The following is a 17,251-nucleotide window of genomic DNA, read 5'->3' as shown; positions in this document are numbered from 1 at the left end:
TTCTGACTCAGCACTCCCACCCCCACTGACTCACCTCTGACACTCATTTTTGTTCCCAACGATATTCCCACATCGTTTGACCTTTTGTACACATTAGTCTTGTCTCCTTACAAGACCCTTGAACTCTGTGCTGCTCCTCAGTCTGTGCCCAGTGACCCCCTATGGAAGTCACAGGGGATTGAATGGAGGTGTCCAGAAAGCTAAGCAAAGAGGGGAAAAGTGGCTTCGTGTTTGCAGGAGCGGCTGTGGTGAGACACGGAGGGTTTTTAAGTCTACGCCCCGCCCCCAGCAGCTAGGCCTGTGATCCGGGCACCTGATGAAGCCCTTGGGAGCAACCCAGGGCCAGAGATTACCTGCTGACTGCTGGCCCCTGCCCGGGTGCTGGGCCTCTGCCCCTGCAGAGGAGAGAGATGTACTTGAGTTGGGCTGCAGGGGCTGCTGGCTAGTGACAGATGGAAATTTGATTAGGTGCCTTCTGGGTGGCCTCATTAAAGTCATGAACAGGAGGAAATCTGGAAAAGGGGCTGGAGACCCCTGGGGCAAGAGACCTGTGGTGCAGTGCTGGCAGCTCAGCAGTCAAAGGTGGTCCTTCCAGCCACTGTCTCTCTTGGAAGCTGTCCTTTGGCGCCTCCCAGGTGCCCAGGCTGGAGATGAAAGAGGAGGCTTGGTGTCTCTCCCCTTTCTCTGGGCCAGCTGGATCTGCTCTAAAGAGCTTTTTTTTCTGCCCCCCGCCTGGACTACACCAAGCCCCCAGGGCCCAGACAGCAGGCCTCCCACCCTCCAAGCCTCCCACTCCCATCTGCAAGGTCCTAGCCTTGAGTGCATAACCGCCTTCCAGCCCGTCACCGCCTGTCCTAGCACCTCACCTGGGGATGTGCGCCCTTAGCACAGAGCCCAGAGGAAAGATAGGTAAGGATGAAAGTCTGGGCCCTTGGAAGCCCAACTAGTGTAAAGGGCTTTGGAGAGGAACGGATATGCGTCTGGATCCTGGCTCTACCAGTTACTGGCTTCTGCCACCTTAACAAATTGCTTAGCTTCTCTGAAGCTTAGTTTCCCAGTGACCCTCAAAGCTCCACCTACTCTGTCACTCTGATTAGCCTTTCTTCCTCATGCATTTGATGGCCTGGAGACCGGCTCCAGAGCAGGGGGCCCAGCAGGGTCCAGCCCCAGTTCCTTCCCCATCCTCTTTGTATGTCATGGAAGAGGTTTACCCCAGCCTGCACTGACCCTTGTCCTTGGGACCTGGACCCTTGAGGGGTCTTTCTGAACATTCTGCTCTGAGACTGCACCAACCGAGGCAAAAATAAGACTCCAACCTAGGCTTCCGGATGCCTGGCCCATAGGCCACCATCTCAGCAGGACACCAGAGAACCTCTTCAAATGCCATTGCCTGAACTGGCCCTCCCAGCTCCCCTCGGAAATGTCCAAGTGTCCTGTGCCCCCTGGTGAGGGCTTGGGGGACATGAGCTGCCGGGGCACATCCCAAACTCCTTATGCCAAAGTGGGGTCTGATAAGACCCTCTCCTGGGATCCGGATCCCCACACGTTGGCCTTCAGGATGAGCCTGGCCCCACCTCGGGGCACTGCCCTCCCTGGCCTTTGACTCACGGGGGGAGGAAGGGCCCTGAGGGGAGGAAGGAATTCCAGCCTGGGCCTGGGCCTCGCCCTTCCCAAAGGAAGGAAAATGGATGGACCCTGGGCTTCCAGCTTCCTCTGGCAGTGGTCCCCTCCCCCTGCTCCCACTCAGCTCTCTGCCCCCGGTTTTTGCATTTTTAATTCAGGACAGAATGTGATCTCTTGCGGCTCCTTGCTTTATCCTGTTGCTATTTAAATTACAAATCGGCCCCATCTCCCTGTCACTCTTGGGTTATTTTTAGCTTCTGGTAAATAGCAGCAGAGAGAGTTGGATCAGGTGCCCCTCCCTCAAAGAGCCATGTACCCGTAGCCATGTGCCCGCGGCAGGGGGCTCTCTCCTCTGCCAGCTGGCACCTACAGTCCCTGCCCTCCAGCCCCTCCCCAGGGGGCAGGCAGGACAGCATGCCGGGACATGCACACATACTCAGCCCTTGCCCTTGGTCCCTGTTAAGCTTTGCCACCCCCAGGTCCTACCACCCTCTGTTGCCCAGGGCCAGCCTCCTTCAGGACGCCCACGAGGAGGTCCAGCTACACTAGGCAAAAGACCTAACTAGTGTTTCACCTCTGCTTTGAGTCAGGAACTTTGCATCTCTTATCTTCTTGCATCTTCCCAGCCACATTCTTGAGTAGGTATTACAGCTCCCATTTTCCATAGGCGGAAACAGGGTCAGAGGTGAAAGTGACTTGCCCAGCTAGGAAGGGGCAGGACTAGAATTTGACCCCAGGTCTCTCTGACCCGGAAGCCTGCGTGCACATGTGTGGCACTGCCTCTCTCAGTGGGATGCAGGTGCCACTGTGCCCCAGCCCAGGTCGATTCCCAGTGTCCTCCATCCACCAGTTTCCCATGTGCTTGTCCTATCCCCATTCACTGGATCAGGGGTTGGCAAACCATGGCCCATGGGCCACATCTAGCCTGCTGCTTGTTCTCGTAGGGCCCAGGAGCTAAGAAGGCTTTTCACATTTATAAACGGTTGGGAAAAAGCAAAAGAATAATATTTTGTGACTGTGGAAATTACATGAAATGTAAAGTTCGGTGTCTATAAATAAAGTTTTACTGGAATCCTGGCACACTCGTTCATTTACACATCATCCATGACTGCCTTTGCCTTACAATGGTAGAGTTGAGTAGCTGCGCCAGATACTATGTGACCTGCAAAGCCTAAAATATTTACTGTGTGGCCCTGTATGGTGTCTGTCATACTTCTGTCCAGGGAATGGACCACTTCCCATATGCCCAATTCAGGCAGTGCTCGGCCTGGGGCCAGAATGCCAGGAAGGCCCCTGCTGGGCACTCCCCAGTGACTCATCTCACATTGGACATCTCACTTTTTTTCCTGCCCTGCCTCTTTCCCTCTCTCCTTTGGCTTTTTCACAGGTGAAACCAGTGGTTTCCTAACCTGCTCAACTGTCAAAATTACCAAGGAGAGGTTTTTAGAGTTGAGACATCCAGGCTCAATCCCAGACTACCTGTAGCAGGATCTCCAGGGATGGGGCTTAAGAATCCATTTGAAAAGAGATCCTCAGGTGATCCGGTTTGGGAACCACTGGGCTTAGCTCCAGAGGTTTAAGTTCTGCATCTTTGAACTGGTCCTTTCAGGCCAAACCCAGCATCTCTCACACCCTTCTGGCCTTTCCTTGGCTGGAACCTTCTCCCCAGTGGTCTTCTGAGCCCAGCTTGGATTGTTTATATAGGGAATTACCTTTCCTTGCCCCCAGAGGCAGATGGGAGATGTCAGGAACTGCTGCCCTGTGCTTTTTTGACTTGGTGGGAAGCAGGTCCCATTTAAACCAAGTGAGGGCCTACCCCACTCAAGATCTTCCCCCGCCTGTTTTCCTGCCTTCTTTTGCCCCAGGTGTCTGCTGGCACAGACCTGCCATCTCTCCATCCACCTAAAGCAGCTGCCAGGGCTGCTTCCAGCCCACGCTGGCACTGGGAGGCAGAGGATAAAGCCCCACACCCCTAAAACCTCCTCCTGTCCTGCCGAAAGCCCCCGTCCTCACTTGCGTCAGAAGCAGCCAGGCCTCAAGCCTGCTTCCGCTTCCACCCCTCGCCCTCAGATTTTTTTGCCCCCGCATTTCTGTCTAAAAGCCTTTTCTCTCCGTGAAGGGCTTTCAGCTGCTTTTCTTAGCAACTCCTCGCAGCAGGGTGGGAGGTTTATCTTCGAGCCAGAGCTGCATGAAACTGTGGCACGCGGAGGAAAAGGGCCGCTGCTGCCGTGGGCCTGAGCTCCTGCCAGCCCCCACCCCCACCCCCTGGCCTGTACTAGTGACAGCAGCATCCGTCATCAGGCCACGCAGGACTGTGGCCACGCGGGAGGGTTGAGCTGGAAAGCACAGCTTGTTCCTCTGGGGTCCCCTGGGCCTGGAAGTGTTGCTGCCTCTTTCCCAGGGCCTCTCTGCCCTCTACCCAGGGGGCTCTCCTTGCCATGATGCCTTGTCCAGCTCTAGGCTCTTGACCTGACCCCAGGGTGGGAGGAGGTGCCCTGCCCAATCTGTCCAGGGGTGACCGCTGGAGCCCACCCTGGTGCTGTCTTCTGCAGCCCTCACATGGGTGACCTGGAGGCCTCTTGTTTCCTTCATAGCCAGAGAGGAGCTATAGGTTCCTCTGGCATCCCTGGTGACTAGTGGCCCCAAGTTTGGGCTATGGAGGGGCCTCCATTCTGGGGGAACCCTAGCCCTTGTAGCTGTGTGTGTGTGTGTGTGTGTGTGTGTGTGTGTGTGTGTTTGTGTGCGCGCAGCATCTTCCATCTTAGCCCTTTAATTATTCTCCGCTCCTTGACCTCTAAGCCTGTACCCTACTCTGGCCTTCTTTCCAACTCCAGATGTGTTTTGTCCTTGACCCACAGCCAGGGCAAATCTTGGGGTTATCCTCCTAAGTTATAGGTGGAGAACTGAGGCCCCGGGAGAGATTTTGTCTAGGACACACAGCAAGTCACTGGCAGAGGTGAGAATACAGAGCATGTCTTCTGACTCCTGGGCTAATATTTCTTCCAGGATTCTACATTCCCTGCCCTATCCTCTCTCAGTCCCTCTGCACTTCCTCCTCCTCCAGGGAGACTTTCTCCTCCATCTGCAACCAGAGGCATGGGATGGATGAAGCACTCCTCTCAGCATGGTGTTCCGGAAGGACTTGGTAATGGATCCAGTATACCATGATTTCCTTACATACCCCAGAGGGTGAAGGCAGGGCCCAAGGGAGCCTGACCTACTTCCCATTTACTCTGAGCATCTCACTTCAGGATGGATGAAAAGTCCCCTCCCCTTCTCCTCCATCCTCCCCCAAGTGCTGGAGGCCCGATAGCCCCATAGCCATTAAGAATATTGGGGGCCTTCAAGCTCCCAGGGCTGAGTGCTTTATGAAATGTCTTTCCAGAAACCCCAGGGAGAGCCAGGGCAGTCTCAGACACACCCCGACCCCCATGTGGTTGTAAGGGGACAGGAAACTTGTCCTCTCCAGCCAGGCTGATGGCTTTAAGGACTGCAGATGCCCCAGCGTCCCTGCTGGACTCTCCAAAAGAGGTCACTCTAGGCCAAGGGCTTCAGAGGGGCAGCAAGTCCAAGTTAAGGCTATGGTGGGGGAAAGGAAGAGGAGGGTAAAGTCTGTACTGGGCTGTCTCAGCCCCACCTCCACGTCCTCCTCAGCTCCACCCATGGTGTAACTTACCCACCCTTCTTCTCGGGGGCAGTCCTCCCTCATAAATATCCCACCTCAGGTCATAAAGGTGACCTCTGGTCCCACTCCAGCTGGTTCCTCCAGGGGACCCTCTAGGCAGAGGTGGCAGGACAAGGGAGGCTGGGAATCTTACAGTTGCAGAAGAGAGATTAATTAAGAAGATGTTGGTTGGGGGCAGGGAGGTTCCCTCTGCCACCAAGGTTGCCAGTGAGGGCCTGTTGTGGCACAGGGGCTCATGAGGGGACCACCATCCCTATCTTTGGTCAGCAGAGTCTCTGCCCTGGTGGCAGGCAGCATCTCACTCACTTCCACAGGCCAGTGCCTAGCGCAGGGTCAGCCCACAGGAAAACTCAGGGAAGACCTGTGGAATGAATAGGAGGGGTTCTTCTTTCCCTCAGAAGGTCTAGGGGGCATCTCCTGGCTCTCCCCAGCAGACAGAGGTTTGTAAGAACCATGTCTTGGCTAGTTCTCTCCTCGGGGCCTAGTACAGCGCCTGGCACACAGTCGACACTCAGTAGATCCATATTGAATGAATAGGGCTTTCATGGTTCATGCAGAGAAGGCGTCCCAGAGGCTTCCTCCTTCCCCCTGCACACGCAAGCCAGAGACCCCTTGGTAGTCATTTCTGAAGCCCCGGCACCAAGGGCAGCGCCAGGCAGGCAACAGGCGCTCAATGAACGCTTGCTCAGTGTTGACTGCAAAGAAGGGTGGTCCCAAGCGCTGCGCTCCCCTCTGTCCGCATCCTCCTTACCTGTAAGACACCTGCTTTTGCAGGTGCATCTGGCGGAACCGCTCCTCCACCAGGGGCCCAGCAGCCATGCGCCGGGGGCCCTCGGGCCAGGGCTGCGGGACCTCGGCCTCCTCCCCCCGCCGGCAGCGCCGCCGCACCACCTCCTCCTCCGCTGCCCGGCCGGCCCCGTCCCCGCGCGGCCCTCCGCCGCCCGGCCCCTCGGCCATCCTGCGGCCGCCTTCTTCCCGCGGCTGCTGCGGCCTTTCGGGACTCCCCGCCGAAGTTCAGAGTGGCGTCCGCCTGGGCCGCGGGCGCGATGCGGGAGGGAGGGAAGCGCAGGGTCCCGCACGTCCCTCGCGACGCCGGCGCTCAGACGACAGGAGCCGCGAGATGCTGGGAGCTGCGCCTGGGAAAGGCCGGCTGCGATCCTGGGGGCGGGGGTCCTCGGCCGGGTCGGGGTGCTGCGTCCTGCGCGCTGGGGCGCCCCCCGGACGGCTGGAGCCGGAACCCGAGCGCGAGCGGAGCAGGAGCCCGGGCGGCGAGCGTGCTCCCGCAGCCGCCGCCGCTGCCGCGCACCGGAGTGTCACCTTAGAGACACTCGCCTACCCGTGGGGTCCGGGGGGAGGGCGCCGCCCCGCCCAGCCAGCCTGGCTCGGGGCACCGAGGGGGTGCGCTCGGCCCAGCGGGCTGCGGGCACGAGCCTTGCTCCGGGGCACGGCCTGGTGTGCGGGGCACCGCCTGGGGCCACCTCTGCGCCCCCGCCTCGGTACCCGTACCGGCAGCTCGGCAGCTGCCAATCATCGCCCCGCCCGTCACTCAGCAGCCGTGATGTCCCCCCACCCCCTCTCGGTCCCTCGCTTTCCGGCTTCAGGCATTCGCCGCCGCAGCGGCAGGTGGGGGTGGGGGGCAGGGGCGGTGACACGAGCCGGCTTTTTAACCCCGTCGGCGCCGCAGGAATTTGGAGACACAGTTGGATTTGGGGAAGGGGCACGGGGAAGGAAAACATACCCAGGGAGGCCTTGTCTTTGGGGATGGATCCGGTCGGTCGGGGGTAACACTATCTCTAGGCCTGGAGCTCTTCCGGCCCATGCCTGGACAGGGACGCAGGTGGGGCGGGTGCAGGGCGGAGAGCCTCCCAAACCCGAGCCCCTCAGCCCCCTCAGGGTGAGGAGGCCTCCTATGAGCCGAATCTCTGAGACTTCAGGGCCAGGCTCTCTCAGAAGATTTCATCAGCCTCCTGGATCAGGAGAGGCTGATGGGACAGGGGAGAAGCCAACTCCAAAAGGTCTTCTTGGGGTCCATCTGGGATTCCCCCACTTCTTCCCCCACCAGATTCCATGGTCCCTCCTTGCACATCTCCTCTTGTCCTTGGGGTGTTCATCACCCGAACCTACAACCTACATCTGCCCCGTGGTGGGCCCCTGGTTAACGCGGCAGATCCCATGCCTCCTATTCACCGCCCCAGTCTCACCTTTCCCTTGGCCACCACAAGCATCTACTGTCCCCCTTTGGCATTTCCTGGCTCCCCTTGCCTGTCCTTTAGCCTGGCACTCTGGGTCTGCCTCGATCTTCCCACAGCCCGTGGTCCAGTCCCGTCCATTTCCTTACACCCGTCTGTGCTCCTCGTTCTGGGACTGGCGTCAGCCGGTACGCTGTGGTTCAGGTCGTCATCTCCATCTGAAATCTCCTTCTGTGGATGTGTTTCAAATTCTGAGGCTCTGCTCAAAAGCCTCCTCTTCCAGGAAGTCCCTGGATGAAAGTCTCCCAGCTGAAAGGCTCTCCTTCCTCCCAGGCCCCGTTGCTATCTGTCCTAGATGTCTAGTCCAGTCTGTGTCTCCCCTTTGCTCACTGACCCTGTGACGGTGAGCGTGGAAGCTGGGAGGGCCCAGGCTCCCAGAGGTATAGAATGTGCTGCTCGGGGGACAGCCATGCTGCTTGCGGCCGCTCCAACTCTCTCCAGCCCCACGGTGGCTGTCCTGCCCTGTGCCTTTGCTCGGGTTGTTCCCATTGCCTGGAGCATGTCCCCTTCTCTGTCCTGCCTATGGAAGTCCTTCATCCTTCAAGGTTCATCTCAAGTGCCACCTCCCCCATGAGTGCTTCCCTGACATCCAGTACAGACGCTACCTTCCTCCATTAGCCCCCTTAAGATTTCCTGGGCCTCTTTTTGGGGCACTCCCCTTTATACCTTAACAATAGGTAACATCTCATTTGATCCTCACCACAGCCTGGGTGGTAGATATTATCACTTCCTCCCTGTTACAGAGGAGGACACCTAGATGTCATTCAAGTGATTTGTTTTGCTCAAGATGGCTCAGGCAATGAGTGGTGGGACCGGGATTTAAATCCAGGGCTTCTGGCCCCAGAACTCACACCCTCTTCCCTTTCACCACGCTGCCAGCCGCACAGTAGCAGCCTGGCCTTGGCTGGCTTCCCTCTATCCTGGAAGCTCCCAGAGGGCAGGGAAAGGCCTGCTTCAGTTCCGCCTTCCATCTCTCTTGTGCAGCAGTCCCCAACGGAATTGCATTAAACTTCTTGGCCACAGTGGAACTTCTTCCCTAGAGCCAAGATCTGGAGAAGTCCTGCTGCCTGAGGGGGTGGGGTGGGGCACTTGGGACACCCCCTTCTTCCTCCCTGCCAGCTGCCCTTGGGATCGCCCTTCCAGGACTCTTGGCTCCAATTCTAAGCAGCCGGCCCAGGGTAGCTTCCTACACCATGAATTATGGCAGTTCTGGCTGGGTTTGACATTCCCGCACCAGCTGCCTAGCTGCTGGGTTTCCAGGTTGGTTTTTTGTTTAGCTTTTCCCTGCCGAGCTCTCCCCACTCAATCCTTTTTAAAGTGAGGCTTCTTTCCTCTGTCCTCACCACCCACGCCCGCCCACCGCCCACGCACACTTAGGACAGCTGCTGACTGCATTATCTTTTAGCTGTGGCTCTCCCTCTTCCCAAGGAGAAGGGAAAAGTGAAAGCCCCTCCGCTGACCGGCCTGGCCACTGTCTGCCACCTCTCCCGGCTGCAGTGTGCTCCTCTGAACGGCTCCAGCCCATTCATTATCTCTGCACTCAGAAAATAATTGCTAATGTCTTTTGAGTGTTTACTGCCTAACCGACCTTATGTGCAAGCTTCCATTTACCCCTCATAGCAACTTCATGGGGGTGGGGACCACTTTACAGATGAGGACACAGAGGCTTGGGGAGATTAAGGAATTTGCCAAGATCATACACTTAACTGCAGCACAGACATTATTAGCATCCAGGCTTTTAACTGCCACTCTGATGACAAAACGACCAGGCTCCTCTGAGCTGAGTTCCCACCCCTTGGAAAGAGGCACCTGTTACCTACATCAGCTAGGTGCCCAGTGTGGCCAGATGGCTCCTGAGGTCGTCCAGCCCCTCTGGGATTGGAACCTCGCCCTGGCCCAGCCCAGCTCCAGGCATCGCCCACAGCTGCTCTCCCTGTTGCAGAGGTTTGGTTTCCAGGTATAACAAAGGGTTTGTTGTGGTAATCTGGCAGGGTGGCTGGCACTGTAAAAGCCATCATGTACGTGTGGCAAAGCAGGCTGCCAGTGCTGCCAGTGGAGCATGGAGGCCGCAGCGCCATTGCAGGGGATGCACTGGGGACACCATGCCCTCTTAGGGGCAGTGACATATGGCACAGAAGAGGTGGTGTGTCAACAGGTGGCTTCTGCAGGGGACTGACTTTGCATCCCAACACAGGCCGGGAAGACCACGTTGGCTGGACTGGCACAGGGTGGTGGTCACAGATGACCACACTCTGACCAGCTTGCCAAACCTGGGCTCTCCGGCTGTCTGGGTTAGTTGCTCCCGGAAGCCCCTGTGTTCTTGGATCTGGGCAGTAATATAAAGCTGGGGCGGGGAGGGGGGCCTCAAGGCGGCTGGCAGGGGGGTTGGGGAAAGGGCTGGAGAGGAAACATGAACTCTGAAGCCAAACAAACCTCTATTCAGACACCAGCTTTGACACTTACTGGCCGCATGACCTTGGTCATGTCATTTCACCTTTCTGAACCTCACTTTTTTCATGTGTGAAAATACTCACCCTTTAGGATTATTTCAATCCCTAAGGGGGATATGCAGAGTTCTCAGTCCAATGCCTGGACATGGTAACAAGTCAAACATGGGAGCGTGCTGGGTTTCAAGCCCTTTGACTTAGCAGCCGTGTCTCGTCTGAGCTCCATTGTTAGTGTGGTGCCAGGCACAGAAAAGGCACCCATGTATGTTTGCTAAATGAACGAATGAATGACGATGGTCATACCGAAAGTCAGCTTTGTCTCCCATTCTCCTGAGTGACTATTTCGAACTGTCCCCTTTCTCCCCTGTTGATCTCTCACGCCACCCCTCCGCATTGCCCAAGCCCCACACCTCCCAGTCACTGGGGGGTCCTCGATTTCCTGCCTCCCTGCTTTCTGCAGCCACACAACGCCCCACCTTTCAGCCCAGGCCTCTGCGGTCCGAGGTGGACCTCCTCCTTGCCCCCTGGATCCCATTCCCACCCCCCAACCATCACCCTCTTTCTTCCCTCTGTCTTCCTTCCGTTGGCTCCTTGTCTTCTAGAAATAACCATGCTCAGCACTCTCCCATCTGAAAAACAGCCCCGATCTGCTGTTCATCCCGCCACATTCCCCCTCTGGTTGCCACCCTCTGTTTCTTCTGGAAGAGTTCACCTGCGCCCCGTCTTCCCCAGCCTTCATTTTTGACCCTCCTGTCCTCGCTTCCACCTGGGATGTCCCACTTCTGCCCCAGTCCTTCCCTGACACGGCTCCTACCAAGGTCCCTGGTGACCTCCTCATTGTCAAAGTGAATGGACGCTTTGCCTTCTTCTCATCTTGCCCGACCTCCCACGTGGCATCCGACACCGCTGACCGCCCCTCCTGGAAGCTCTCTCCTCCAGCAGCTTCCGGGCACTGCTGCTTCTCAGCCTTCTTGTTCACTCCTCTCACTCCCCTCTCAATGTCAGTCTTCCCTGGAGTTCTGCCCTTACCTGACATCCTTTTATGCAGACCGTAACATACCACCCGGATGCTGACAATTTCCTAATCTTTGGCTGGGATTCCTTTCTCCTAAGCCCTAGACTTACGTGTCAATGTGAACGTTCTACAGGCAACTCAAATGACAGATGTGCTCAAATGAATTCTAATCTTTCTTTCCAACCCTGATCTTCCTCCTGAATTCCCTGTCTCGGAGAACGGTCTCATTATCCACCCAGGCCTCCAAGTCAGACACTTAAATGTCATGGCAGGCTTCACCCTCGCTCCTGCCCCTCACAGCCAATTTGATGTCAGAGCCTGTTGGTAATTCCTTCTAATTATCTCTGGAATCATCTCATCTTCTTCATCCCCCCTGCAGAGACTCAGGACAGGCAATTTTGATTATCTCACTCTCTGGCTTGGAAATATTCAGCGGCTCACCTTCAGGATAAAGTGTTCTTTCTTTAGATCTCTGAAAGGGCCGTACTTTTCTTCAGGGCCAGGACTAGGGTAAGGCAAGCTATTGCATAGGGTGCAAAATTTAAGGAGGTACTCTTTCTCAGAGCGGTATCACTGCCCACTTGTCTCATCTCAGTTTTGCTTTTCCTAGCTCCATGCCTTTCCATTCGCCATTCTCTGAACCTCAAATACTCTTACTCCGTCCTTATCTTACCAACAACTCCTACCATCCTTTAAGACTCAGTTCAAGGCCAGGCGCAGTGGCTCATGCCTGTAATCCCAACACTTTGGGAAGCCAAGGCAGGAGGATTGCTTGAGGCCAGGAGTTCAAGACTAGCCTGGGCAACATAGTGAGAACCTGTCTCTATGAAAAATAAAAAAATTAGCCAGACCCGGTGGCAAGTGCCTGTAGTTCCAGTTACTTGGGAGGCTAAGGCAGGAGGATCACTTGAGCCCAGGAGTGTGAGGTTGCAGTGAGTTATGATGACACCACTGCACTGTAGCTGGGGCAACAGAGCAAGACCCTGTCTCAAAAAAAATAAAAAATAAAAAAGACTCAGTTCAAGGGCCACCCTGTCCTGGTTGCCTTCCTTGACTCCTACATCTGAATCGCATGATACTTTTCTGTGTCCCTTAACATCCTCCATGTACGCTCCTCCATCACACCAGCCCCTATGTCTGGTTTACTTAACTTCCACCCCCAGCCTGGCAGCCTTTGAGGGAAGTTTGTTGAATGACTAATAGAAGGAATGGATGACTCAGTCAGGAAAGGGGGTGTGCTAAAAGTTATTGCTAATAATAATAACTCAAGATCCAGAGCCCTGCCGTTAATAGCCTTGCTATAAAAGTCTGCATTTTCCAGCCATTAAAACTGATGCCCAACAGTGAGGTCCCTGTCACTGGAGATGGGCAAACTAAAGCAGCAGGGGAAGGGACACAGAGGCCAGTTCTAAGTTTTCATAATTCTGTCTGGTCTCCTCCAGCTTTTCTCCTGGTGGGCAGCTGGTGTAGGCACCGTCCCACCACCATGTCCTTGCTTCTGTGTCTGAAAGGACTGTGCCTTCGTGAAGAAGTCCAAATGCCATAGCAGGGCATTCATGACCGCTCTGGATCTGGCCCCTGCCCACCAGCCAGCCTCAACTCTTAGCATTCCCGTCCTCTACCTTCCCGCTATTCTGAACTATTTAAATTTTCTTGACGTTTTCCTGCTCTCTCCCATCCTGGAGTCTTTTGCCCAGGCTGCTGCTTCTTTCTGGAACTCCCCTTTACTCTTTCCTGCCTCCTTCCAACAGTCTTTCCTATCACCTCCTTCAGGAAGCCCTTGCTGCTTTAGTCTGGGCAGCACTCTCCTCTGCACCATCACGGCACCCATTGCTTGGCCCCTAGCAGGTTGTGTTGCTGTCGCCTCCAGATGCACAGCTAATGTTTCTCGGAACTCGCTGAGTAGGGCCTGTTCTAAGCACTCTATGTAACTTACCTCCTTGAGTCCCCACAACAGCCTTGTTTTACAAATGGAGACATGGAGGCTCAGAGAAATTCAGGTGAGAGAGTGTCTTAGTTTCCTACGCTGCGTAACAAATTACCACCAACGTGGCAGCTTAAAACCGCACACATTTGTTATCTCAGTTTCCACGGCTCAGAGCATGGGCACAGCTTAACTGGGTCCTCTGCTCGGGGTGTCACACGGCTGCAGCCCTGGTGTTCTCTGGGCTGCATTCTCATCTGGAGCTTGGGATCTTCTTCTGTTTGTTCAGGTTGTTGGCAGAATTCGGGTCCTTGCTGCTCTAGCACTGGAGCCCTCAGCTCCTAGCAACCACCCTCCTCTTCACAGTGTGGCTGTTTGGCTCGTGGCCAGCAGGGGGTGCTTTCTCTGTTCAGGAAGGGCCAGTCCCTCTGTTAATGGCTTTCACCAGATTAAGCCAGGCCCACCCAGGATGACCTCATGTGTTCTTGTTGTTTTGTTTTGTTTTCGAGACAAGGTCTCACTCTGTCGCCTGCCTGGGCTGGGGTGCAGTGGCATCATCATAGCTCACTGAGGCCTCCAACTCCCAGGCTCGAGCGATCCTCCCGCCTTGGCCTCCCACAGTGCTAGGATCATAGACACGAGCCACTGCATCTGGCCATATCTCCTTTTTTAATGAACTCAAAACCAACTGATTTAGGACCTCAATTACATCTGCAAAATCTCTTTATTTTTGCCCTAAAAGGTAATCTCATGTTCACAGGTCCCCTCCCTATTCTAGGGCGTGGGGATCTTGGAGGCCATGTTAGCATTCTGGCTGCCGCACGCGGCTAGCAAGTGGCAGCTCCGATACTCAAATGCAGCTCTTCTTACTCTGAAGTCTGGGCTTTTAGTCCAGCTGAGGCAAAGGATACAAGAACTAAGAAGTTGGCGGGTCTTAGGAGGACCAAACTGGGTACAGGTGCAACATGCCTAGCACAGTGCCTGGCCCACAGTAGGCCCAGGTCCACAGTAGGTCCACAAAGCCAAGACAGTGGCTCCTGTGCCTCCATACTCAGCAGCCGTAGGTACCTGAGCAGCCTGGGCTGGGGGATTGCAGCAGAATTCCTGACTGTCTAGTTTGGATTTTGCACCTGGCTGGAAGAGGGAGCTCAACAGAAAGGCCTTCTCGCACCCCTCTACCCCCCACCCCCCCTGCCGGGATATAAAATAAACTCACCCTTCTCACTCCCACACCCGAAGGCTCCCTCAGTCCTACTCACTCCCCACCGTGAAGAAAGGCACAGAGTCAGGAAATTGATGCTGCATCTTTTTTTTTTTTTTAAATTTTGCCTTCTTAAAGCATGTGCTGAGCTAATGGAGGGAGCAGTTTGGCAATTAAAAGGCCCAGCGGCTTGGGCAGCAGCAGGGGGAGGCCAGGTGAGGGTGGGAGGGTCCCTCTGTCCTGGGCCGGGGAGCAGCAAAGCCCGCACTAACTTCATAAAATATAAAACAAGGGAGGGGCGGAGGGAGGAGGGAGATTTGTAAAATACAATATCTTAGGGGATTGGCAATAATAAAAAATAAGGTTCATTATTTACAAACAATTTCTGTTCTTGGTCTCTGTACAGTGGGAGCGGGTGGGGGCTGTGTGGGGCACGGTGACGTGTCTGGCTGTGGCTTGTGTGGGGCAGGGAGGCAGTGGTCGTGTTGGTCATTGTGAGAAAGGAGGAGGGGCGGCCAGTGAGTGGTTCATCTGAGGACGGATGGTTGTGGGAGGGAGCGGTGAGAACAGAGTGGTTGGCCCAAGGGAACAGTCCGAATGTCAGGCAGAGAGGAGGCTCCAGCCAAGATGGGGGCAAAGAAGGACTGGGAGGTGGAGCCCTTTCTCCTGGAGGGGACGCTCCAGGGGCAGGGGTACGACGAGCCGGATCCGGGTTAGTGAGCAAGTCAACGCCTCTTCTGGGTGCCGGGGGTGCGTCCTGGGTCCTGGGTCTTGGCACGGCCTAGGAGAGTTTGATGGTGGTGTTGGGACCCAGGTCCCTGGAAAGAGAAGAGAAGCCAGGGATGACGCTGTCCTGTGGGACCCTCTTACCCCTCTGCAAGCTGGACCCGCACACCAGTGGGACGGGGCCTTGAGAGGGTGTGGCTGATGCGGGGACCAGGGGTGGGCCGAGGGCAGGTGGAGCCTGGGACCCCAGGAAGGGAAGGGGTCACCTACCCACCTGTCGTGGAACCACTCCTTGGGGTGGGAGAAGTCGGGGTTGGTGCCATTTCCACTGACGTCTTCAGGCCAGGCCTCGCTCAGGTACTTGGTGGTCTCATGGGTGCTGTCCAGGTGGTCGTGCTGCAGGTGGTCCTGGGGTCGCTGCTCTGCTGGCCCCCCGGGCTTGATTTCCCAGCCGTCCGGGGGCTCCCTGGGCAGTAGGGCCCTGTGGCCGTCTTCCCACGAGCCCGCCCCCTCATCGTAGAACAGGAGGCTCCGGGAGGGCACTGGAGAGGGAGCGCAGGATGAATCGTGGGTGGCCAAGGATGCCCCTCATCCCGGCCTCATCCACGGCCTAGTAGTTAGGGACTCTAGCCCTGGACTCTTACAGGCTGGGATCGGGATCCCAGCTCTAACACTTCCTGGCTGTGTGACCTCGAGGAAGTCACACACTTTATGCTTGAATCTTTCTGAGTCTCAGTTTGCTTATCTGTAAAATAGGGATACTAGAACCAACCTCATGTAGATGTGAGGTTTAAGAGGTGATACAGGCCGGGCGTAGTGGCTCACGCCTGTAATCCTAGCTCTCTGGGAGGCCGAGGCAGGAGGATCGCTCAAGGTCAGGAGTTCAAGACCAGCCTGAGCAAGAGTGAGACCCCGTCTCTACTAAAAATAGAAAGAAATTAGCTGGACAACTAAAAATATATAGAAAAAATTAGCCGGGCATGGTGGCACATGCCTGTAGTCCCAGCTATTTGGGAGGCTGAGGCAGGTGGATTGCTTGAGCCCAGGAGTTTGAGGTTGCTGTGAGCTAGGCTGACGCCACAGCACTCTAGCCCAGGCAACAGAGCAAGACTCTGTCTCAAAAAAAATAATAATAATAATTAAAATAAAAAAAAAAAGATGTGATATAGGGGAAGTGATTGAAACTGTGTTTAGTAAATACTCTGAAAAGTTAGCTCTTCCTAAGCGGAGGGTACCGGGTTTGGGTACCTGGGAGCTGGGTTCTAACCTCCACCACTTACTTTCTGTGAGACCTGGAGTAAGTCTCTTCCCCATTCTTGGCCCTAGTTTGCCCTTCAGGGAAATGACGAGAAAGAAAACAAACATTTGTTGGACACCCACCAAGTGCCAGGCATTACGCAAGGCCCTTGAACCTACGTCAAGTCAAGTTGCTAAAGTCTTACAGAAACCGTCAGGAATGAGGTTTCTTTAGCCCTGCTTCCCACAGCAGGTGACTGATGTTCCAGGTACTCAGGTAAGTTGTCCCACCCTAGTCCTCACCGAAGGTAGGATGCAAACCCGGGTCTGCCGGGCTCCGGGATCCACCAGCTCCCACCCAGTTCTGCCAGCCATGACTTTAGAGTCCGTGTGAAAGGCTGTCCCTGGAATTGTGCGATGCGCTAGCTCTACACACCTGCCTTCTCTGAAGCCATCTGCTTCCTCGGACGTGTCTTCCTCATTGCCCTGCCCAGACCTGCATTCCCTCCGAGGAGCTCATTCACTCCCTCGGCCTGGCTTTCTCCTGCAACCCCGCCCCCTTCCATTCCTTTCTCTCCATTGGCTTCTCTGGCCTTGGAAAAACAGACATGTGGCTCTCAAGACCTTGCGTGGCTGGTGCCCACCCCCCTAGCAACCGTCCTGTTCTCTCCTTCTCAGGCTGCACTTGTCCGGGGAGTGGCTTTCACTCTCCCCACCCTCACTTCCTCTTCCCCAGCCCTTCCCACGCTGGCTTCCTCCCCTGAAGGCCCTCAATGTCTGGTACATCCTCCGCGCAGTATCCCTGCTTCTCAAAACTCAGTCCTCCCTAATCTCTCTCTCTCTGACCTCCCATCTGTTTCCTCTTCCTCCTCCTGCCATGATGAAGGACAGCTAGGAAGTTCCTCTGTAGGTCCACCTGAAGGCTCCTCTGCCTCTGAAACCCGTACTGTCCTCTGTGGGCCCTACGACAGTTCTCCCCTTGCCAGCCTCATAGCGAACCTCTTCTCTGCTCCCCTGAGTGCCTCCAAAAGGGGGCGAGTGTGCTCAGACAGTAAGCACAGACACTGCCGAGCGTCAGTAAGTGCAGAACCGCAACTCCCATTTTCCAGACAAAGAAATGAAAGCTTAGAGAGCTTAAGACACGT

At 55.7% G+C, this 17,251-nt stretch overlaps 1 protein-coding gene across 1 annotated transcript in view; it reads right to left on the bottom strand.

Annotated features, from left to right (window-relative positions):
* Positions 1–14,476: 14,476 nt before the first annotated feature.
* Positions 14,477–17,251, bottom strand: part of CREB3L1 (cAMP responsive element binding protein 3-like 1) — a 35,946-nt gene continuing 33,171 nt past the window's right edge. Inside the window, exons 11-12 of the mRNA XM_012645225.1 lie at positions 15,145–15,412; positions 14,477–14,962 (exon numbers count right to left, since the gene is read on the bottom strand). Coding sequence (XP_012500679.1) covers positions 14,926–14,962; positions 15,145–15,412 — 305 coding nt within the window. The 3' untranslated portion in view covers positions 14,477–14,925. The remainder of the gene's footprint in view (positions 14,963–15,144; positions 15,413–17,251) is intronic.

The sequence above is a fragment of the Propithecus coquereli genome, unplaced genomic scaffold (assembly GCF_000956105.1).
Source record: "Propithecus coquereli isolate 6110/MARCELLA unplaced genomic scaffold, Pcoq_1.0 Scaffold227, whole genome shotgun sequence".
In the NCBI taxonomy this organism is placed as follows: domain Eukaryota; kingdom Metazoa; phylum Chordata; class Mammalia; order Primates; family Indriidae; genus Propithecus; species Propithecus coquereli.
This window is presented reverse-complemented; position numbering and strand designations above follow the sequence as displayed.